The 23,856-nt window shown below is 39.8% G+C and overlaps 3 protein-coding genes across 3 annotated transcripts; 2 read left to right on the forward strand and 1 right to left on the reverse strand.

Moving 5' to 3' along the window:
- Positions 1-292: 292 nt before the first annotated feature.
- Positions 293-16,984, forward strand: LOC130404596 (uncharacterized). The gene is made up of 6 exons (XM_056609413.1): positions 293-1,039; positions 1,148-3,144; positions 3,247-3,329; positions 3,530-3,582; positions 16,675-16,767; positions 16,848-16,984. Exons 2-6 carry the CDS (start codon positions 2,853-2,855, stop codon positions 16,939-16,941), a joined length of 615 nt encoding a protein of 204 aa, XP_056465388.1. The 5' UTR covers positions 293-1,039; positions 1,148-2,852; the 3' UTR covers positions 16,942-16,984.
- Positions 5,659-14,801, reverse strand: LOC130404594 (uncharacterized). Its single transcript, XM_056609410.1, has 4 exons — positions 9,469-14,801; positions 7,731-7,838; positions 7,294-7,501; positions 5,659-6,460 (listed from the first exon to the last, which is right to left on the reverse strand). The coding sequence occupies exons 1-4, from the start codon at positions 9,648-9,650 to the stop codon at positions 5,996-5,998; spliced, it is 963 nt and encodes a 320-aa protein (XP_056465385.1). The 5' UTR covers positions 9,651-14,801; the 3' UTR covers positions 5,659-5,995.
- Positions 16,985-17,913: 929 nt separating the features above from the next.
- Positions 17,914-19,107, forward strand: LOC130404595 (G2/M phase-specific E3 ubiquitin-protein ligase-like). Its single transcript, XM_056609411.1, has 3 exons — positions 17,914-18,107; positions 18,399-18,613; positions 18,686-19,107. The coding sequence occupies exons 1-3, from the start codon at positions 17,914-17,916 to the stop codon at positions 18,919-18,921; spliced, it is 645 nt and encodes a 214-aa protein (XP_056465386.1). The 3' UTR covers positions 18,922-19,107.
- Positions 19,108-23,856: the final 4,749 nt, after the last annotated feature.

A 23,856-nucleotide genomic window follows, 5' to 3' on the forward strand; every position in this document is an offset into this window, starting at 1 on the left:
TCCGAAGGACGGAGACGTAAAATGACATTAATGTGATCCGCTGCGCGTCGGGGCCGGACAACGCCCCTTAACAGTGGTATAATGAGCACATACCACAGCCTGGATTGATCTATTGCTTAAATATGTATATATATATATATATATACGTCCTGCTACACGGTCCAACACCCCCATCTAGTGGCCGCTTGGCGCCACTGGTACTCACTCTCTCAACGCACCTGTCTGCAATCTGCAATCTACTACTTCAACCGGGGATCTCCAATTAGCCGGCGCCAGTTCGTCGTTTACTACACCTCAGTCAGTATCGGTCCTACCAGCGTTAATCTAAGTCCAGCCCGTTTTTCCCTGTCCTCCAGTTACTACGGTGGCCGAGAAGGGCGAAACACAAAAACAAACTCGGGAACATTTTTACATTTTGTAAAACACACTAACAAGTTTCGAAACACTTTTACAAGTTTTTTACGAAAATTGCATTTTAGAAAAAACTTTTGCAAGTTCCGGAACAAAATAACATCTTAGAAAACATTTTTGCAAGTTCAAAAAAACATTTTTGCAAGTTCATTTTTCTTACGGAAAGGGAATGCTCAAGCTCAGAGGTTGAGCCGGAAATGACAAGGAAAACGCGCAAATTCTAGTTTTCACCCATTGAAGATGGACGGCGACGGCGACAGTCGCGTTTTGTCCGTTTTGTGGTAAGCACATCAGCCAACTATCACGGTTTTGTTTCTCGTGTGGCCGGTCCCTCGAGTTTCTGACGGAAGGACCAAACAAACCGGCAACCTCTGCACAGCCGGATAATGCAAAGCAAAGTAAGTGCAGCATAACGCTTGCTAGTATGTGAATGAAAGTGAATATCGCTATTGGTTAGGTTAGTGGCCGCTAACTTTCTGTGTTGTACATTTCAGCAGGAAAACCTTGCCCATCATTCAAACAATTTGTCGACTACAGAAGCGCGAAGACTAAAGAACGCGAGGGGTTTAATTACGGGTCGAGAGGGAAACATAGCTACAAGAAGACTACAGAAAGGAAACCGGTCCAGGTATGTTACTGACTGTTTTATCTAAGCCGCAGGGTCTTAAGTCTTAAAAAAATCTTATGTCATGTTCCTTATGTGTTCTGTATGTCTTATATGTTATACATGGTATAGGCCTACATGTATTGTGTTCTGTTTTGTGTAGTATGTTTGTGTTGTTGTTCTGTCTCCTCCTCCTGTTTTCATTCTCCAAGTTCTTAGATGTGCGCACCTGGTCCCGATCACCAAATCACCACACCTGTTCCAGATCTCCCATCAACCATTCCCCTTTAAATAGTCCTGTGTTTGTTTGTCAGGGTGGAGTGCTTTGGTTTGAGCTGTGGCAGAGCTTTGGTTGAGCTCTGTTGGCTTGTTTTTGGAGTGTATTTGGAGTGTATTTGCTAGTGTTTACTAGTGGTTGCGAGTGCTTGGTTTCTTTGTTGGTTTATTGTATTGTCTTTAGCTATTACACATTTTTGTTTAAACCTTATTACTTTAGTTGTTAGCAGCCTACTTTAGTTTTGTCTTTGTCTTTGTTAATTATTTTGTTGTGCGCACAGGGTCAATAAGGATAGGTAAGATACCCTGGGGTTTACATATTTCATACACGTAGGTTTACCCGTTGTTAATACCCTAGGTTAGAGTGAGCACCACCCACTGTACTTTTTCGGTGCAAAACACCTGTCAATGGGGGGTTGGGTTTTGTTATGTTCTTTTCTTTGGTGCCACTGACAGTCCTTGTTGATCCCTGTGTTGCCTTTTTTTGTACATAAACACTTTATATTGAATTCACCTTTTGTCCTGGATTTTGTGTGACTGCACCCTCACTTGCCCAAACCTGTCCTTATGTTGCGTCCTACTCCGAGCCACCAGGGGGGGCGTAACAATGATATGCAACACGAGGGGTTCCGTAACGTCAGAGCGTCTCATTCCTTGGAGTTTTCGGCCTACATCATTCAAATATTAGCATTGTCTGCCATCGTGTGCAGTTTGGTAGCTGCCTAGTTCACCCCTATGATACTGTATGACTGTACTGACTGTTTGAATGAAGGAATGAATGACGTTAAACTCCAAGGAGTAAATGTGGGAATTAGGTTAAACTGAAACAAGGGATGTGGTGTATAAGTGTATGAAATGAAGTGTTAACAAATTCTTAAGATTCTTCACATGCATAGAAATATTTGCAGATACACATGCTGTTGAAACATTAATTTTGTATTTTTCACCAAACAAGTCAGTGCAACATATGCACAACAGAACACATCTACCAGCTCTACCCCTACCTCTCACTCTTCCTACCCCTCTCATTCTCATCCTCCCTCTTCTTTTCCTCTCTCTGCAACATGATAATTATATACACTGATGTTTTACGGCCACATAATGGTTGCGATGTAGGTCTTAATTTTCATTGAAGTGGTCTAAAAAGTCCTTCATTTGGGATTATCAAACCTGGGGAAACCTCGACTGTCTGACTCGAGATGACTCGTAAATCGATCTGTGTCACGCTAGATTTATTGTACAGACTTAAGTTAAAAGAAAAAAGTAATATATATTGAAGTGGGTATCTTTACGTAGATTTTAGGGCATATAGCGCTCTAGACATAATAACAGAAGCTCTCATGCAGGGCGAGATGCTTTGCCGAAGCAATTGGGCAAAAGTATTTTGAGAGCTTCAAGCTTATGGACATGTTCGGCTCATTATGAAACTGGTGGCACAAATTTGACCATGGAGGGACACTACATTCTGTGTATTATGTACCGGTAGTCTTTTGTTTTCCATATGTTTAATACATGAAATGTATCTTATCTTTGTCATTTTTATTAAATAAACATTGGATTGATGGTGTGGATTGGAACAGAGGTAAAACCTCTAAGAGGGAAAATGCTTCCAGTATTTGTTGACCCAGAGATAGCAGCACCAGAATTGCTCAAACAAGCTGTCCAGAAGATGACAAAATTTAATAAGGACGTGCAAGACGGAAAGTACATCCTTTTGTATCCGGACCGGTCAGAGGTGGTCCATCTGCCTGGATCCGAAAGGCCATTCAAATTGGCCGAGTACAAAAAGGAGCTTGGAAGGCCATATGGCAGGATCACCCTCTTCATTTGCCTTGAAACTGATTTTAAAGGAGGTTAGTGGATCTCATATATCATGATTCAATATTTTTTCATATATTTTGGATACTCTACTGATAATCTACAGTATCTACATGATCTGTCTTGTGTTTTTACAGTAGCGGATGATACTTCAGAGTCGGATTCTGAAATTGACATCCCATCAAGGAGCACAGTCGAATTTAATCGAGCTGACACAGTGGTACATCATAATTATTTATTTTACTTAATTACATACAAATGTGTTTATTGATTTATCTATGACAATACTGACAACCTTTCACCATTGATATTTATACTGTATATAGCGTACACATACATACACACACACAATTGATGTGGTAAGGGAACAGTTATGGAAGTTATTACAAATTGTTGATAAATGTGTGCCTGTCCCCTCAGGTTTTTGAACCCCAAAACCAAAGTACTCCCAGACCTAAACCTAGAGATGAAAGGTTGGTACATTTTGGCATCTAGTCTTTGTCAGTCAAAATTTTTAAATTTCTTGTGGTTATCAACCAATCAGAATCTTGCCTGTATTGTATTCATTCACATTCTTAGATGACTATTGTAGGCCTGAAGAACAATATTCATTCATGTGATTCAAGATTCAAGAGGGTTTGTCATTACATACACAGTACAGTGAAATAACGTTTCCCAAGAAGTTTTCAGTGCAAATACTTAAGTGACTGTATTATTACTTACATGAGGTGCAATAGTGTATCAACAATATACAAAAACAGTGAAGCAGGACACTATACATCAGAGGTGATCAGATCAGTCCCTGAGTCATATGTCCTGGGGGAAGAAGCTGTTGTAGTCTGGTAGTGACAGACCGTATGTTACGGTACCTTCTGCCAGATCAAAGAGTTGAGAAAAAATGTTTGTGAGGGGTGGGTGGGGTCTTCCACGATGCTGGTTGCCTTGCGGATGCAGCTTGTGGTGTAGACGTCTGAGACGCAGGGGAGAGCGACTCCAATGATCTTTTCAGCCGTCCTCCCCACACGTAGCAGGTTTTTGCAGTCCAGTAATAATTTTAGTACTTTTTTTGGTAACACTTTAGTTTGATAGTCCACTGTTGACACTCAACAAGCCATCAGTAGATATTCAGTTGAATGTCAACAGTGAATGAGTTGACATTCAACCGAACTATCTCAACTGATAAGCAACATGTATTCAACTAACTGTAAGTTAACTATAAGTTGCACTATTAGTAGATGGTTAGTTGATATTTGACAGTGCTTGTTCAACAGATAAGAAACATGGATTCAACTAACTAAGCAACATGTATTCAACTAACTGTAAGTTAACTATAACTTGCACTATTAGTAGATGGTTAGTTGATATTTGACAGAGCTTGTTCAACAGATAAGAAACATGGATTCAACTAACTGTCTGTTAATTATAAGTTGCGCTATTAGTAGATGTTGTTTTGTACACGTAGCATGCATTCAACTAACTGTCAGTTAACTATTAGTTGCATTATTAGTAGATGGTTAGTTGATAATCAACAAAGCTTTCAACAGATAAGAAACAAGCATTCAACTAACTAATTTAACTACACGTTGCACTATTAGCTGGTGTTTAGTTGATATTCTACAGAGCTTGTCAACAAATATGTAACATGCATTCAACTAAGTGTTAGTTAACTATAGTATATTTTTATTTCGTTCATTTATTTTTACAAAAACAGTCTGCAACAGACATTGTGCTTTTTACTACATGTTCTTTACAAATATTCAACTATCAGTTGAGTGTCAACTTCTAGTAAGTTGACTATCAACTGCTGTTATTAACCAATTCTCAACTTACGTTTCATATGGATCAACTTACCCTCCACTCACAAGGAACACATCTAATGAATGAACATTCAACCCTCTGTTGATCATATATGTTCATTGTAAAATAAAGATGAGAATATTTTATCAATCAATAGGCACCCTGTGTAGGTGACAACCTGTTGATTGTCATATGACTGTCGACAAACTATCAGTCAATATTCAACTAAGCATTAGTAGAGAGGTCTTAGGACTGTCAAATTAAAGTGAAAACAGTTTAGTGTCTACACACTATTAACAGAGCAAAACAGAGAAAATAGTTGACTATCAGTTGATTCTCAACAAACTATCAGTCGATATTCAATTAAGCATTAGTAGACAGGTCTTCGGACTGTCAAATTAAAGTGAAAACAGTTTAGTGTGTGCAAACTATTAACAGAGCAAAACAGAGAAAATAGTTGATTCTCAACTAACTATCAGTCGATATTCAATTAAGCATTAGTAGACAGGTCTTAGGACTGTCAAATTAAAGTGAAAACAGTTTAGTGTCTGCACACTATTAACAGAGCAAAACAGAGAAAATAGTTGACTATCAGTTGATTCTCAACAAACTATCAGTCGATATTCAATTAAGCATTAGTAGACAGGTCTTAGGACTGTCAAATTAAAGTGAAAACAGTTTGGTGTGTGCAAACTATTAACAGAGCAAAACAGAGAAAATAGTTGATTCTCAACAAACTATCAGTATTAGTAGAGAGGTCTTAGGACTGTCAAATTAAAGTGAAAACAGATGAGAACAGTAGACAAACTACAAACTAGTAACTGTACAAAATAGAGACAAGTTTTGCTCAACTGATCAGTAACACTGGATGACCGCAAAGTGAAATAAACAACTTTATTATTAAAAAAAAACTAATCTTTAACAGAACTCTTTTTACAAAGGAAGAGTTTGAAGAGTCAAAAGAACCAAGAATACTATAAACCGTTTGAACATATACAACAAAAACTTTTCTTTTAAAAATAAATTAAAACACTCCCCTTTCTCCTCTGTCCATTTCAGCTTATTTTGATAAATGCCAAGCTCTGCTTCCTATTTCTGATAGGAGCGCCTTATGTCCTTGACAAGCCTGCCAAGGACACCTTCTGAATTTTTCCTCGCTAACCAGTAGGTCCACTCAATAAAGCAGAGCTGCTCTTTCAAGGCCTTCTCCGACCGATTCCCCCGCATTCTCCAAATTTCCTTTTTATAGGTCTGCCACGCTCTCTCGAGGTTCTGAGTATGGAGTCCTGTCTGAGGGTCAACATAATGTTGGCTGTGGTTCACCCTGACATGCCTGTAGCCCTCTGTGGCGAGACCGGCATACGCTCTCCACTCATCACTTACGACGAGACTGTGATGCTTCACATGCTTTTTGATGATAGGAACAAGGGTCTCCTTATTTCGTCTCTGCACGAGGCGAAGAATAGGACGCCTGTCAGACCGTTTGATTTGGAGCATTCCAAAGACCCATGTCCTTTTTCTCCTCCAGCTGTTCCCGAAGCGCCCTCTTCCGTACTGCCAAAACACAATATTAATGTTATAAAATAAATAATACCCTACAGTCAAACATATACATAATCAATGTTATATTACTGCCAGTGAGAAGTAGGATGATTATGCTAATTTCCAAATGATATAAATAATGGAGTAATATAAAAACTTTTGTTTTTTTAAGTTTGGAATGCATATTATTATTAGTATGTGTTGTTACATGTCAACAGTGAATGAGTTGATAACTCTTTCATGCATTGAACTACCTGACAGTTACCTAGAAGTTGCATGATTACCTTGATATGATATAGCATACGGTCTAATTTTATTTCTTATTTCAACTTGCTCTACCTGAAAAAACTATAATGTAGCCCATGTTTTCTTAAGGCATAGATTGGTTATAGCAAATAGTATCAAAACACTCCGAGGCGTCTTCCATACTTCTTGAAAGATGCATACAGCACACAAGTCATGACCTTGTAACTTTTCATCGGCCCCTCCAATATGCCGATTTGCATGTGAATACAGTACATAGTGCTATTTATTTGATTGCATTAACATCATCAAGTACTTAAATGAATATTTTTTTTCAAGTGTGGTTAAAACCATTCCAGGGAAAATATTTTGAATGGTGAGGCTTTAAATACAAATTCCGAAAATTCAGAAATTATGTTCATAGAGCCAAACTTCCACAATAATTAATCTAAAAGTAAAGCTTAAAGATTTCTCTTGAAGACAATTGATATTTCAACATTAAGTTTATAATAAAATCCAAAACAAGAACTGAGGAAAGATCAGGTTTTTGATGAGTTGAAATTGAATGACCCCATATTTAGTGAATTATATTACAAATATACCTTGCGCTTATGGCAGAACTTGCTCTCGTCAATGTGGACGATAGCGTTGACTCCACCGATTTTCTGGCCTTTTTCTTTCCTGTGCCTTTTAAGGCTTTTTAGGCAAATTCTTCGCAGTTTTTTAGACATCATTGAGAGTGTAGCAGTGCTTTTAGTGATGCCATCCTGAAGCATGTCTACCTGCCGTAGCTGCAAACCCTGTGCAAATCTACAAAGAAAACAAAGATTTAATCAGAACTGTTTACATAAACAAAGAAAATATGTGCTTGTTTGATCAATCCGTAAGTCTACTTTTGTCACAAAGCTTTTTCTACTGAAAAACTACTGTTGCAACTTGCAACTATAGTTTCAGCTTAAATTGTACAAACATTTCACACTCTGAACCTAGAGCTGTAATCTGTGAAATACTGGAGTTGGAGAAAACCTAAAATGATTACCTGTGAATGTACTTCATCCATGTGAAGAGACTACAGTGTGAGTTTGAGAAAAGAGACTTGGTCCTTACACTTCTCCTCAAACGTCCACATCTTTTACGACGGCACTCCCTGAAAATTGCAAACAAATTGGAAATTTAAATGATGTCTATAAGTTTGACATATACATACATACATTGTCTACAAACTGCTCAGCCTAAAACATTGTGGCGATGTAAATAACCCTTATTGACGATCATGTCATAAATTATAACTTGATCAAATAGATATCTTAAAACTTAAACTAGCTTGATACTACATATCAAGCTACATGCTTCCGGCTATTCGCTGTGTACAAGCTTATTCATCATTTCAATCATGCATTACAAAGGGGTAGGATTAAGTGTATAGTTCTTCCTACTTGTTTCAGGCATATCAATTAAATATATCTAATTTCTTTTATTTTTGTGAATTGATTTGAACATAATTTTTGTCTATTGTATTTTCATGCTTTTCATTTCATTTTGTTTTTTTGATATGTCTGAAATAATAACATTGAATCAATCAAACCATTCATTAGCATTTGATTCATTACTTACATATATTACATTCAAATGGGAATTGTTAATAAGGGCTACCATACAAATATTTCAATATCAGCATTTGTTTTTTTGGGGCGGTGTCACGTTAAAATTGTACCGGGGGCGAAAATTGTACCGGCCTACGTCTTCACAACAGATTACGTAAGGGGTTGTTCGTTGCCAGGCAGGTTTCAATTGCGCTCATGTTGCCGAAGACGAAATAATATAATACAGATAACGGATCGCGCTAGATAACACTTGTTTTTACTTTATATTTGTATTGCATTTAATTGTTTAATCGAATTTAGCTAGTAAACTGAGTGTTTAATGTGTTCATAGTCTAGCTAGCTTGTGTTAATTTAATTTCCTTAATTAAATTTAGAGAATAGATTATAGGTAATAGATAGCTAATAGATAGATAGATAGGTAGATAGGTGAGCAGGCATTTACTAACTGTTTTTTATTATTATTATTCACGTTATCCCCATAACATTTAGCTATTACTGTGTAGGGAAATAGATAAATACAATGCAATACAATACAAATATAAAGTTAGGAACGCTAATAAATGTTATTTGTAAAATAAGTGTTATCTGTCTTGTCGCTCTCAATGAACGAGTTCGCGAATGTTCAAGAACCTTCCACGTCATTCGACGCGATCCCCCGTTGCGATCGTCTGTTGCCAGGCAGGTTTGGAATGGATTACTATGGATGACGTAGGCCGGTACAATTTTCGCCCCCGGTACAATTTTTAACGTGACAGCCCCAAATCCTATGGCCCCAAAATCAGTGTATCTTCCGTTCAATCCATATCCGTTTGGAAATCAAAACACGAAAAGCGAAAAGTGACTTTTTAAAAAATCATCCTCGTTGGGATAGCTTGACCAGAAATTCATCACATGTATTGCTCTTTTAAAACATGTATACCGGTGTAATAGTCTCTGTATGAGCTTTTACCAATAATAAAGTCGAGAGAACAGTTTGGGAAAGCTGAGCGGTAGGGCAACCGCCTCCCCTCTGCCGCGTTACCTCTTTGAAATGAAGGGAGGCGACCAGCTGCTGCGCGGTGGAGGCGCGGAAACTCGCAATAATATCATATTCCAACCTAAATGGTTGTGCCGATTGCCAAACAACTGATGGGCCCATGAGTTAACAATAATTAATAACATTAGCACACTTACCAGATGTGGAGATCTGTGGACTGTGTGTAGTAGACCATCTTCATTTTGTGTCTGCAGTTTTTGCATTTCACTTTTCTTTGCAGCAACCTTTTCTTTTGCAACCATGTTATCAACTTGAATGATGTTTTTTTTGACTCCTTGACATTCACTTTTCTCAAAAGTGTTCCCACAAGCGAAGCCATAGCACCGGTGGTCAGAGGAAATAACTGATGTTACTGGCCCTGATTTGAAAATCTGGCGCACTTTTCTGTTATTAGTTCAATATGTGGAGGTACGCTTGATTTTTACATCGAAACACCTCCCACCGCAAAGGTTGGGCTGATTCCCTGGTTGATGCCTGACTCAATCATAATAATCAAGCGCTTCTACCGTCCGATTGGCTAAGCCGCACCGCCAACTCGGTGCCGTTGAAAGAAGCTATTAGTCCGCGCAAAATAAATTGGATCTTGTCGCTATGGTAAGTATCAACCCTCTCTCAACAGTTATTGTTTTATTTCGAAAGCAGGCGCCATTACTTGTATGTGTGAACCACTTATGTTTGGCCTATCTCTTGTTTCAGTACCAGCATATGATTTTTCACCAGTTAAGATCTGCCACGCCTGGAAATATGAATCTGCCTATGGTGGAAAGGCCTGCTGAGCGCTCTACCCGGGCAAAAGGACAGCGGGGGAATGAAGGAGAAAGCTCCGATATGCCTACTGCTGGTAAGTTGGGTTGACACATTTGTAAAGTTATTGTAATACTCAAACCGTTTCTGGCCGGGCTCGGCAAGAGCTAGTAACGTTAGCTTTGCTTAGCTGGGGGGTGACGACGTTAATAGCTGCTTGGCGACATCGTAGACTTTTCTTCCCGTCTCGATATTCACATACTTTGGCGCATGTAGCAGTGTTGCGGGTGGTCATTGCCAACTGAATAATAGAGGATTGTCTGGATATCAACCAAAGGCTCATAATTAGCTTTAGACCATGAACCATAAAATTGTGGGACTTTTTATTAACGCCACCACAAGCGTTTAATTGCGAGACGGTGGCTAGACTACTTTTCAAAGTAATAATTCAGCTGCAAATAAGCAACTGTATTTCACCAAAAACAGAAGCCCTTACCAGTGATATTTATCTACATAATTTTTGCAGGTTTTTGTCTCGTGTGACCTGTGCGCCTATGAGCGCCTATCAAGGCGCATTTTAGTGTCATCAGATGGTATTACTCATGCATTTAGTGGTGTGACTTAAGGTGTATTCACACATGGAAAGTCCGTTGGTTCACTTGCTTTGGTCCAGACCAAATAGAATTTAGATTTTTTTTGTTTGGTGTGGTCCACTTTCATACTGCCCCTTTTGCAAGTGAACCAGCATTACGAAGCAAAACCACACGTGATCTGAGGTCATTCATTCATTGGACAGACATTCTGGGGTGGAGAGAAGCAGGAAGATCGAAATAAAAACTGCGAAATATATCATTGATATAATATGGGGTTAAAAATAATAAAAATGCCTACATCTAGCCTATAAATAAAGAAGAAAAACATCTAATTATTGTTGTTTCATATGTTTATAATATGTAGCCCTATGTCAATGCCACGTTATGTGGTTTGTAGCCTACGATGTGAAACATAATGTATAGCCTACTGTATTTTTGCTGCTGGACGCGCGGCTCGCGAGAAGAATAGGCTCAAGCTGAAACACAGCTGATTTAGCTGTGTATCAGCTGGGTGTCAGTTCGGCGCAGTTCAGCTCCAAACTGACACTGGGACAGTATTGACGGTCCCGTTTGGAAGAAAAATAAAAACACACACACTTCATGCAAAGCGCAGCGTGAACCTGTTGGCACTGTAGGCTACGGGAGACGCTCCTCTCCATCTGATCGCTGAACATATCAGCATGTGTATTATGGCAAAAATCATAATCATAATCACGATTATTTTGATTGACAGTGTAATCACGATTATTAAAGACAATATCCACAGTATTCAGGTGCCTAAAACAGGCGTACTCTGGAACCACGCTATGTAAAACACATCCAGAGAGAGGAGGATTGTGCAGAAAAACACACCTTAACACATATTATGGTGGGGAAGAATTGATCCTTGTGTGGGATTATTTTTGTTGGACTCCGAGTTGCCTGACAGTGGCAGGTGCAGATTCATGTGCTTCATGCGGAGATTTGAATTTCTTCTATGCTTGTCAGTGTGTCCAGTCGAGACTTCAGTAGTATGTTTTATAGATCAACATTTTACTTTTCCTACAAGTTTGCCTCATATACTCTACTAACATGAATTTGTTATCTATCATGTCATATGTTGCAGTTGTTAATATGGAAAATATTATTTTTCAACTAGGCAAAGTCCAATGGAAGAAGCGGTCAGAAGAGCTGCAGACCCGGATCGAGTTGCTGGAGGAGGAGAATGCTTTACTGAAGCAGCAGCTTGAGCAAAGGCCTTCAGCAGAGCAAGGTTTGTAAAGCTAGAGTATAGTATTACCTGAGGACTTAAATACAGTTTTTTATGATCGCTTAACCACAGTGGGCACAACTGGAGCGACACGTGCAAAACTCAGCATGCAGTTCCTGTGGACCAACCACTAGCTAATTTTTCATTGCTTAAACACAATTTTCAGAACTCTACACACTTATCTCATGGCTTATATCACAACCTGCACAACACTGTGGATTTTCAGCACTTTGATCAAATGCTAACACACTGCTGTCACAACTGTAAACCACACATTCAAAACAGAATGGACTTCATCCTGGTGCATTTTAAACACTGTGGATTAGGGCTTTGACTTCGAACTTCGTAATTCGAATATACCGGTAATTCGAATATCAAAAAATAAATCAACGAATATTAGGCAGCCCTTAATATTCGAACCTGTTATCGGCAGGCCAAGAGGAGAGACGTCGGAGAACCCGACGCAGTCTATTCATAATATTGTAATGACCACGGAAGAGGCAGTGAATGAAGTATTGATTAGACAGCGATTTATCAGAAACCCAATAAACCGTTGGAACACACAAGACCGGTAACCATAGCAACGCCAGTAAACAAACCTTGCAAAACCCAATCCAGGGCTGAATCCGAATACTCATACTTATAGTATGCATTTTGTAGTACGCCACAAATATAGCGCGTCCGAATGCTCAGTACGCATTGTGTAGTACAGAAAACGTTAAAGAATGCGTACTACCCATTGGTACTACCGCCACAGTATACAACGGTAGGTCACTACGCTATCCCACAATGCAACCGGAGTCTGGTAACGAACGAAGAAGTGATGGCTGACCCGACACTACCAACAGCGGCTTAGAAAGACGTCGTAGAAAGCGGCGAAAAAATAGTCATTAAAAAGAGTAAAAAAGTAAAGTAAGTCATCAAGTAAAAAGAGACATTTTTAATTTTATAGCAACGATGACAAGACGGAAAACAGGTAACTTATCAAGGTAGTTTTGCCGGCATCTGAGGGGAGATACGTCATCTCCAAACATCCGGTGGAGTTTCGGCGGTGTTCGGAAGCTTTCAGAAGCGTTCTACACATAGCTGTAGACCGTACTACACTTGACAGTGTAGTATGGTCTTCAGCTATGCGTAGAACGCTTCTGTTCAGTAGACACTGAACAGAAATAGTATGTACTAAGTATTTGGATTCAGCCCAGGTCTTACTGAAGGCATTAAATGGTCAAAATACTATTAATAAATATTCGAATATATTCAAATATTAATATTAATAAACAAACGAACTTCGAATATGACTTTTGGGCAAAAGTCAAAGCCCTACTGTGGATTGCTATTTCAACTGAAACACAAGGTGTCTTGTTTTAGACTTGTGAGTGAACATATACAGTATATAGGGAAAGTGCAAAAATACTTTCTTTTGGAAATGGACCAAGGAAGAAAGGTTGGTGGAGGGAGAAGAGTGGCAGTGAGAGTGTGGATGTGTTCTGAGTGACATGTGTCATCGCGATGAGGCTGGTTCATAGTGTTTACTGCTCTGAGCCTATTTTGCAGGTGATGTGAACTGTTCAGCTCCAGTGACTGTTGGTAGTGCAGACTGTAGTTAGATTTTTGCACATTGAGCTCCAGTTGTGCCCACAACTGGAGCTCAATGTGGGTTTTTTTCAGGTTAGCGATCGAAAAAAAACTAATGTATGTGGCTTCACTACAACAACCACAATATTGGAGTTCACCCATTGTATGAGGGTCACTCTACGTCACAACATCTGATAGACATCAGCATATCAGGTGGGCACTATTCACACCTGCGCCTTACAGGTGAACGCTGCAAAGCCAGCCAGCTGCGCTCTTTTAAAAATTACACAACTGTTACGGTAACACCCTTAACTCTACCGGCAGTGGTTCGGAATGAGGAGGACACCGATTCTTGACAGGCTTACTTTATTCCCGTTGCACTCACTTTACAGTTGGTTGCATTAGCTTATGCTGCTTTCTCTCGCTTGCATTCACACACCCAGACACATGCTACCGCTCGCTCTCCTCGCTCGTCCATTCACTCACTGAAATCCCTCAAACAACAACACACTGCCATTCTCGCTCACTCACTCAGGCTACTCTGTCTCATAACACTACTATCAAGATACATCATCTACTTCCGAATTGCCCTCCAACAATTTAAAATCAGAAAAATCCTCCACCTCAAACAACACATCTGTGTGACATATGAGCTCACATCGTGTAGCGATAGCGCCCTTAGACTCTCTGTCACTCTGCTTTTCAAGGAAGTTATATCATTTAGATCTTCCTGAGTGACAGCTAGATTAACCCAGTGTCCTTTACAGCCACCTCCTTCCTAACTGAGCCGTCAGAACCTTGGTCAGAACGCATTTTTCAAAATTGTGCAGTGTGACAAGTTATGCTGAGACTGGGGGTAAAGTTACCCTTAAAAGTTGTTTTAAGTGCTTTTTTCTGCTTTTCGTCATTTCCTAGGTGACACAGTGGACAACACTGACCCCGAACCAGAGTCAAACACTGACGCAAGTAGCAGCTCCAGCACAGACTCAGATTCCAGCAGCAGCAGCTCTTCCTCCTCTGATGGCCGAAAAAAAAAGAGGAAGCACAAGAAAAAAGCAAAAAAAAGGAGCAAAAAGTCGAAGAAGTCGAAGAAGTCAAAGGCCAAAGGATATCGTGGTAAAGTAAATTATATAATTGTCCTGTATTTCTTTAGGTTCAGAAATTACATATACAGTGCTGCTTGAAAGTTTGTGAACCCCTTGACCATTTTGGAATTGTATTGTGTTTAACCATTATTAACTCATTTTTTATCAATACCAGTACTTTTTTTTGAAATAACAGAATTGTTTATCAATTCAACATTTTTCTTTTCCGGAAATCAATTGTTAAAACAGATCAAACAAATGATTTGCCAACTGTGAGCAGTATCGAGCAGGTAAACACAATCAGGTGGGCCAAATTGAGTGATGAAATGGATTTTTTTTCCATTTTCAGTGACAACCATATCGGATGTGGGAAGCGGTACCGCCAGGTCCTTCGAATAATGAAAGGGGACACACAATGTCAAGGGCATTCGCAAAGGCAGGCGTCTCAAGAAATGCTGTGAAGGACACCGCCGCAATCGCGGAACTGTACATAGCTGACAGAAGTGTCCTGAGGAGATAAAGGGCAAAAAGACGCTCCTCCATTTAGCAAAGGTCTGCGACTCAAAAATAGTTGGAGAGCTTTCTTGAAGATTGAAGAACTTAAAAAGAAAAAGAAACTGATACCATTCACCAAAAGAGGCTGAGGCTGAAATGGACAGAGGAGAAAGGGGAGAGTGTTTTCATATATTTAAAAAAAAAAAATAATGTTTTTGTTTTATTTGTTTCAAACGGTAAAAAAAAAAAAAAGTTTGTTTTATTTGTTCAAACGGTTTATAGTATTCTTGTTTCTTTTGACTCTTAGTTTATTTAAAAAAAAAAAAATGTTTTTGTTTTATTTGTTCAAACGGTATATAGTATAGTATTCTTGTTTCTTTTGACTCTTAGTTTTTTTTAAAATAATAAAGTTGCTTTCTTCTCTGATATGCTGCTTATGTGTTGTTTATTTCACTTTGCGGTCATCCAGTTTTACTGATCAGTTGAGCAAAACTTGTCTCTATTTTGTACTGTTACTAGTTTGTAGACCGCTACTGTTCTCAACTGTTTTCACTTTAATTTGACAGTCCTAAGACCTCTACTAATGCTTAGTTGAACATCGACTGATAGTTTGTTGAGAATCAACTATTTTCTCTGTTTTGCTCTGTTAATAGTGTGTAGACACTAAACTGTTTTCACTTTAATTTGACAGTCCTAAGACCTCTCTACTAATGCTTAGTTGAATATTGACTGATAGTTTGTCGACAGTCATATGACAATCAACAGGTTGTCACCTACACAGGGTGCCTATTGATTGATAAAATATTCTCATCTTTATTTTACAATGAACATATATGATCAACAGAGGGTTGAATGTTCATTCATTAGATGTGTTCCTTGTGAGTGGAGGGTAAGTTGATCCATATGAAACGTAAGTTGAGAATTGGTTAATAACAGCAGTTGATAGTCAACTTACTAGAAGTTGACACTCAACTGATAGTTGAATATTTGTAAAGAACATGTAGTAAAAAGCACAATGTCTGTTGCAGACTGTTTTTGTAAAAATAAATGAACGAAATAAAAATATACTATAGTCAACTAACACTTAGTTGAATGCATGTTACATATTTGTTGACAAGCTCTGTAGAGTATCAACTAACTCACTGTTGAATATCAACTAAACGCCAGCTAATAATGCAACGTGTAGTTAACTTAGTTAGTTGAATGCTTGTTTCTTATCTGTTGAAAGCTTTGTTGATTATCAACTAACCATCTACTAATAATGCAACTAATAGTTAACTGACAGTTAGTTGAATGCATGCTACGTGTACAAAACAACATCTACTAATAGCGCAACTTATAGTTAACAGACAGTTAGTTGAATCCATGTTTCTTATCTGTTGAACAAGCTCTGTCAAATATCAACTAACCATCTACTAATAGTGCAACTTATAGTTAACTTACAGTTAGTTGAATACATGTTGCTTATCAGTTGAGATAGTTCGGTTGAATGTCAACTCATTCACTGTTGACATGCAACTGCATATCTACTGATGGCTTGTTGAGTGTCAACAGTGGACTATCAAACTAAAGTGTTACCCTTTTTTTTTTATCATGTTTTAGAGATGAACCAGGACCTTCGGGAATGGTTCCGACTGTGGTCATATCAGATGCTGAGGACATGGATCCAACTCAGTCAGACAAGACTTGCTACAGGTAAAACAAAAAAATTATAGTGACTCGCATACTTTCAATTTAATTCATGGGGAAGAAATGTTATTGTAATTTCCCAACAGAAAATACACAGACCTGTATTCACCAGGTGTTGAAGAAGATGAGGAGCTGGTTGCAGTAGTCAGTGTGGATAATTTCCAAGACACAGCAGTGTAAAATTAGCTTTTTGAGTGTGGCATTCCAGTTTTTCCATTGTACAATATTGCTGGTATTTAAATAATTGTTGTAAAAGTGTGTACTGTATTTGATATTGATTAATTAAATCACTTTTGGTCATTACAGGGAGGAGATAGGCACTACACTTCCCTTGATTATAGCAAACCTGTCGCTTCTTATCGACCACAAGAAGGTCAGCAGGTTCAACATTTCGAGGTCCAATATTTGGGACGGAGCTGTCAGAGGATTCAAGCGTTCAACGTACTCAGAAGCCTGTGACATGCTGGTCAGGTTCACAGATGATGCTGGAGTTTTTGAGGAGGGCATTGACACCGGTGGACCTAGAAGGGAGTTTTTGACCCTTCTCATGAAACTCCTGAAAGACCGGCCTATTTTTGATGGTCCAGAAGGTATTAAGTTCTTGGTCTTCAATGCGAATGGTATGCATAGGGTTATTAGTGTGCTGTGCTAATGGTTGGTTAATGATCATCAAACATTTACATTTTTCCTCTGTCTTAAAGAATATAATGCATTTCATGTTTTCATTTTGCAATATGAATTCATTCACAGCCGTTAGGGAGGATGAGTACTTCCTGGCAGGAAAGATGGTCGCGGTCTCAATAGTACATGGAGGTCCAGGACCCCATTTCCTGTCAGAGGGTCTTGTTCAGTATCTTGCGGGCCAGCCCTCATTCAAACCATCAGTTAATTTAATAACTGATGATGAGATAGGGAAAGCTTTACGAGAGGTGAGAATAGCATAAGTCTACTATGTGGAAGGACAGAGTTTAACATTGTTCTTGCACTGTTTTAAGACCATGTTTACTTCCGTTACAGGATAAGCATACAGAATGTATTGTAGTATATGTAATGTAGTTTTTGATAGGGTAAGGTAAGGGTTACAGCATGCTGTTTCTGTCACAGAATAAAAATGGGAAAAGATAGTATATCCAGTTATCTACTGTGGTGGTTATGCCTCTTTATGTCTTTCAGATTGAGAATGCTGCGTCATTGGATGATCTGCGAGACAGTATTTTAAGACACAGCACAATGTTGCAGACAGCTTGCTGTCTTAGACATGTGGCTGCTGTCGAACAAAAAAAAGAGATTGTGGCAGACTACCTCCATTGGCACGTCATTGACCGCAACTCCTCTGTAATTGACAGGTAAGATCAGATCAGTTTTATGTATGAAATGTTTGTTTGAAGTGTCTCATGGCATGTGTATCTGTTATACCCTGTCCTCTGTGGCATTCCTCCACGTGAAATTTAGCAGTTTGTAACACCTTGACATGTGCAAATCAAAGTAATTGGTTTACACACAACTATTTTCCCCAGATGTACATTTGTTTAGGTGGATTGTAATTGTCGGGGAGAGAACCCTTAAGTTTTCTTTAGATAATTTAAATGCAGTAGGCACTACACAACATTGAAACAGTGTTGGTGTTCACTTTGCAGATTCAAAGATGGTCTGTCAGCCCTTGAGTTTCTTGGTGCACTGAAGCAACACCCTGCTTTGCTGACCCCTGTCCTGTGCCACGTCGACAAGAAACTCACTGGCTTAGACCTTGAGAGGGTCTTCAAACCTGATCTCAGTCCTTCAGGAAGTAACAGAAGACTGAAAGAAAACCAAACATTGGCCTACTGGGCAGACTATCTTCTGGATTGTGAAGGTTTGTAAGGCTTTTTGTAACTACTTGAAAAACCACATACCATGGTGTGTCTGAACATTTATTTCTTTGCAGAAGGAGAGGCTGCTGTGTCTGTGGAGGACGTGTTGATGTTTTCAACTGGACTGAGATCCCTTCCCCCAGCTGGCTTAGACCCACTTCCACAATTAGAGTTCCTAGATAACTCGCCATTTCCAATGGCAAACACTTGTGGAAATGTCTTAAAACTACCACTCCTAGATTCTTACGGAGTGTTTAAGACACAAATGGACTTTGGAATGCAAAATAGTCCAGGATTTGGCTGTTTTTGACTTCACAACCTAACCCTAGATCCCTGAGACTAGTTTAATGTTTGTTTTTTTCAGTTAACATGAAAAATAATGGATCTAAAACGATTAGCATTGTTATTTGTTTAATTGCCACTTTGGAAAATTGAAACTGGGTGTCAAATTCAGACACTTTGTGTACATTTACAATAAACCTGCAATCAATTCAGAGCTGAGTAATTTATTTTAGTCTAAGATACAGTTCAGTTGAAGACTGCCAGTGATCTGGCTTCTGTAAATTATTTTTCTCGATGGCTAAGTCCATGTACTCCTGCATGTTTGGGTCCCCACATGGAGCTCTTGTCAGCTGAGCCTCAGGAAAGGCATCAAGTTCAGTTTCTTCAATTTTAAATCCACAGTCTCTGGAGCCAAACCTGTGTTAAACAAAATATTACATTTATTAAATGTTTAGATCAAAGGGAGACAAATACCATCTGATGGAATCTAAATGAGTACACCAAAGTTGAAGAACGGACCGGAGAATGCAGTCAGTGGTGACAACACTATAGGGGGTATTGGGGGGGGAGGGAGGTGACGACAGAGGACAAAGGGGCCCAGCGGGGGGGGGGTGTTCAAATGCTAATTGTTCAAGTGTGAGACACTGAACACATTCAAGTTAAATGAGCTACTGACACAGAATAATGCAAAACTTCAGTTCATGTTTCTTACACCAACGAAATGGCAATATTTTCAGTTCCATCAAGTATTACCTGTGTGGCAAGTAGTAGAGCTCATTAGGCAATCCTCCTGGACATGATGCTGTTCTGGAGGGACGAATCCTGTGACTGTTCCAGTCTCACACACTCATCCAAGTCCCTCTGAATGACCTCACCGAAGCAATATCGCAGTAGACGCTGATGCTCTTGACTCCCGTTAAAGTGTCCGGCATCTCTAAGGTCCGCAAATAACTCCATCCAGAACTGAGACCTATAGAAATCGATAAAATAATATGTATATGCTTAAAATTATAACGTATATTTGAATGAATGAAGGTTACCCATAATCGAATGACTTAACGAGGGCCACGTACCTTCCCTTTCTGAATATGGACCACCAGGACTCAATCCTCTGGTTACTTGTGGATGACCCATACATGTGGCTGGACGCTCCAGACTAGTAGTCATTGTGGTGGTGGCGTAGGGTACACTGAATTGCGGCCATGGTCCCGTTCTCCGTGCCGCAATCAGTCCTCAGTCTCATGGGTAAGACACCAAGGTTTCGCACACATGATAAGTAATAGTGAGCGATCACTGTTGGGTCATTATTCGTTGGTCCACAAACAAGCCACAGTACTTTGCGCGAAAACCCATCGATGCACCCGGAAAGAGCCAAACCGAATGGCTTGAGTTTATCATAGCCATCCGCGTGCCATACATAGTTGGGTCCCATGGAGTGGTAGGTTCTCCTTATGAACCTTCTGCGTGTTCTCCTCTCGCACCCTTGAGGATTGAGCTCCCGGAGCAAAGTCATTACAAGATCCCTCCTCACTTGCAACTTGTACTTTTGTTTGAGTACCTGCCACATCGTGCGGTAGCCAAACAGCTGTCCAGGTCCGCGAAGTTCCAGATGTATTGTCCTAATTACTGCGTCTCTAGAGGAGAAATTCCTTCTGCGGTATAACCCGGCGTCATTAAGTTTGCCTTTCAGAGACCTCAAACTGATCTGTACATCATGTAAACACGACATCATGTCCACGATCGCAGCGTACGAGTGTCCCTCATGAAAATAGAGTGTGCACTGCTGCAGCACATCTAGTCCTTCCGTCTGGTCAGCGCGATTTAAACACTCTAAAGACCTGCCACACGAAAAACAAAACCGTGTTAATCGTCTCATGTGTTGGCCACAGAACGGACAAAACGCTGCTCTACCGCTGTCCATCTTGAATCGCTATGAATGAACTTGAATTCGAGAGCTTTCGTTATCACTTCCGGGTCAACATCGGAGCTTGGACATTCCCTTTCCGTAAGAAAAATGAACTTGCAAAAATGTTTTTTGAACTTGCAAAAATGTTTTTTTGAACTTGCAAAAATGTTTTCTAAGATGTTATTTTGCTCCGGAACTTGCAAAAGTTTTTTCTAAAATGTAATTTTCGTAAAAAACTTGTAAAAGTGTTTCGAAACTTGTTAAACTGTTTTACAAAATGTAAAAATGTTCCCGAGTTTGTTTTTGTGTTTTGCCCTTCTCGGCCACCGTAAGTAACCCTTTTTCTACTCTTCTGTAGTTCTCCGTCCGTCACCCTGTTTACCCGTTGCCGAATCCTCGCCTGCCTGACTGCCCGCCTAACGCCGAGCCCCTGCCTGCCTGCATGTTGACGAATCCCTGCCTGCCTGACTACCCGTCTGTTACCGAACCCTCGCCTGCCTTACCACCGCTTGCCTAGCCCCGGCTTGTCGTTACCCCTTGTTCCAATAAACCCCCTTTCCTTTCCACCCCGTCTCTGCCTCCCTGTGTCAAGCGTTTTGTTCCTCTCGTCCATTCCCCATAACTAAAAGGCCCAGAAAACAGCTTTGTGCCATTAGCTATGTGATTCTGACAGATTCATATTCAGAAATCAGGATCATTAAAGAACAAGTTTAATTTGTCGGCAGACACAATTTAAAAAGGTTTGCACAGGAAATTGGGTAATGCAGAGAAGAAATAAAAACAGCATATATAAATTATTGCAGCCAGAAGACAGGATAAACTTTGTGAAAAATGGGGATATCAAGAGCATGTCTGCAGGCATTTGTCTGGTCAGGTGACGGGAAAAGGTGGGAACTCAATGATGGCAAATGGTTGGCATGAGGGGAAGAGCCAGGTCTGAAATAATGGAGGTTTTATTGAACAGTTAAATTATGAGATTGAAATGTTAATAAATGTGATAAAGTTCAAGGTACATTTCATTATCAAAGTAGGAAATTCATGTGTTCACCATTACACGCTCCAGCCTGCTGTATAGCATTAAAAAAAATCAAAAGAATAAACAAGGACAAGACAGACAGAGTAGAAAGAACAAAGAAAACATGACAAGCGTGTGTGAGCAAATAAAATAGTAATATAGTTCAATGATATATACAGTATGCTCATAGTTTAAAAAGGCTTTGATTTTTTAAGTCTGTTGTTGGACAGTCTAATTACTGTATGCATAAAAGACTTGCTGTACCTATTCCTAATTTTCCTTTGCAGGAGTCTGCCAATTGACTCGTTGCTTCTTAAGAATATCTGATGAAGAGGGTGAGTTGAATCATTTAGAATTTGTCATTACAGTTTAGCCTCAGATACCTGATCAACTCCAATGATAATGCTGAACTCCAATGATAATGCTTTCTGTTTTAACTATTGGTTGCAGTTTCTTCTGGTCCTTAATGTACATGTTACCAAACACACACATAAGGCCAAATGATAAGACACTGCAAGAGAGCTTTGTAAAACATATGAAGAATCAGCTGTTTATTCTAAAATGATTTAGTTTCCATAATTAACTTCTGCAACTTTTTGGACTTATGTTGTGAAAATTTAATTAAAGGTCCCATGGCATGCTTTATGGATGCTTTAATATAGATATAAGCATTTGAAGATGTTCCCGAAATTCAGCCGTGGTGCAGAATTACAGCCACTACGAGTCAGACGCACATTGAGCTTTCCCCAAACGCGCCATTTCGGTGTCTGTAGCTTTAATGGAAATGAGGAGGAGAAAGGTGGGTCAAGGAGGAATGTGGGGGTGTGGCCCTGAGCAGCTTGCGGCCACGGTACCATGCGCTCTGTTTACAGTGGATGTATCGCAATGGCGAGGCGCACACAGCCTTTGGCCTTGTTCTGTAAATATTCTAGAACACTCCAGGTGCTCCGGCGGGAGTCCTGGAGCTCTATATCTAAATAATATAATATTACGCATAGATATCTATATAATATGTTATATATTATCATGGCCAAAAGCTGTGTGCGCCTCCAGATGATATTATGACGACTGCGTCGGGTTCTCCAACGTCTGGTTCTTCCACGTCCACATCAATCGGAAGTAGACTGAACCACGACATGGAGGAGAAAGGGATTGTTGCCCGCGATTGTTGACCGCGATTGTCTCCTGCCGGAGCCTCGCTGCCGAGGGACCACCGCCTCCGCGACGGGCAGCGCTTAGGCACCACCGCCTCCTGCACACTGTAAAAACTCCAACTTAATATTGTTGTCCTAAAGAAGTATTTTAAGTTTTTAAGAACAAAAAATGTATTATTCATATTTGACTTCACAATGTAAGTAATTCCAGCAAACCATGCATTTTTATGTTTCAACAGCATTTTGTCACGACTTATTTCCTTCAGTTGGGATGCACAACCTGTGCACAACAAGTGAAAAAGTTCTGGCAACTCATATGTCCTTGTCGTAAAATGCGGGAAAGCCAACTTTCCGAGTTGAGGTTTTTTACCTGAACTCACACGAGTCGTGTTTCGTCAGGGATGGAGACAACACAGGCAAGTTTTAACCTTCTTTCCAATTAGACTTGAAGTGTGAGTTTTTTCATGAATGTGAATATAATACACGATAAATAAGTGGATAAGGTATGCATTTTCACTGAAGATAGTATGACCCTACACAGAATAAATAATGCTTGCCGTCGCCGTTAGCTTTAGCTTATCGGAAGCTAGCACGATGCCTGCGGTGCTTGTCTCGGTATGTTCAAGCAACAAACAGCGCAGTCGAGCAAGAATAAGAGGGGCAGACGTCGCTCATTGCTAATGAGCTTACTGTGCGTTCACACCAAACGCAACGGGGCGACAAGATCCCATACAAAGTGAACGTAGAGACGCGTATCGGGTGAATTATTCGCTAGAGAAAACTGGCGACAAGTTTTGATTTGTCGCGCCACAATTTCGCCCTGCACAGGCGAGCGCGTTCACGAGGATTTGTGGCGCGACAAATTCGCTCGAGTTGAAATATTGCAAC

Source organism: Gadus chalcogrammus, chromosome 15, assembly GCF_026213295.1.
Source record: "Gadus chalcogrammus isolate NIFS_2021 chromosome 15, NIFS_Gcha_1.0, whole genome shotgun sequence".
NCBI classification, from domain to species: domain Eukaryota; kingdom Metazoa; phylum Chordata; class Actinopteri; order Gadiformes; family Gadidae; genus Gadus; species Gadus chalcogrammus.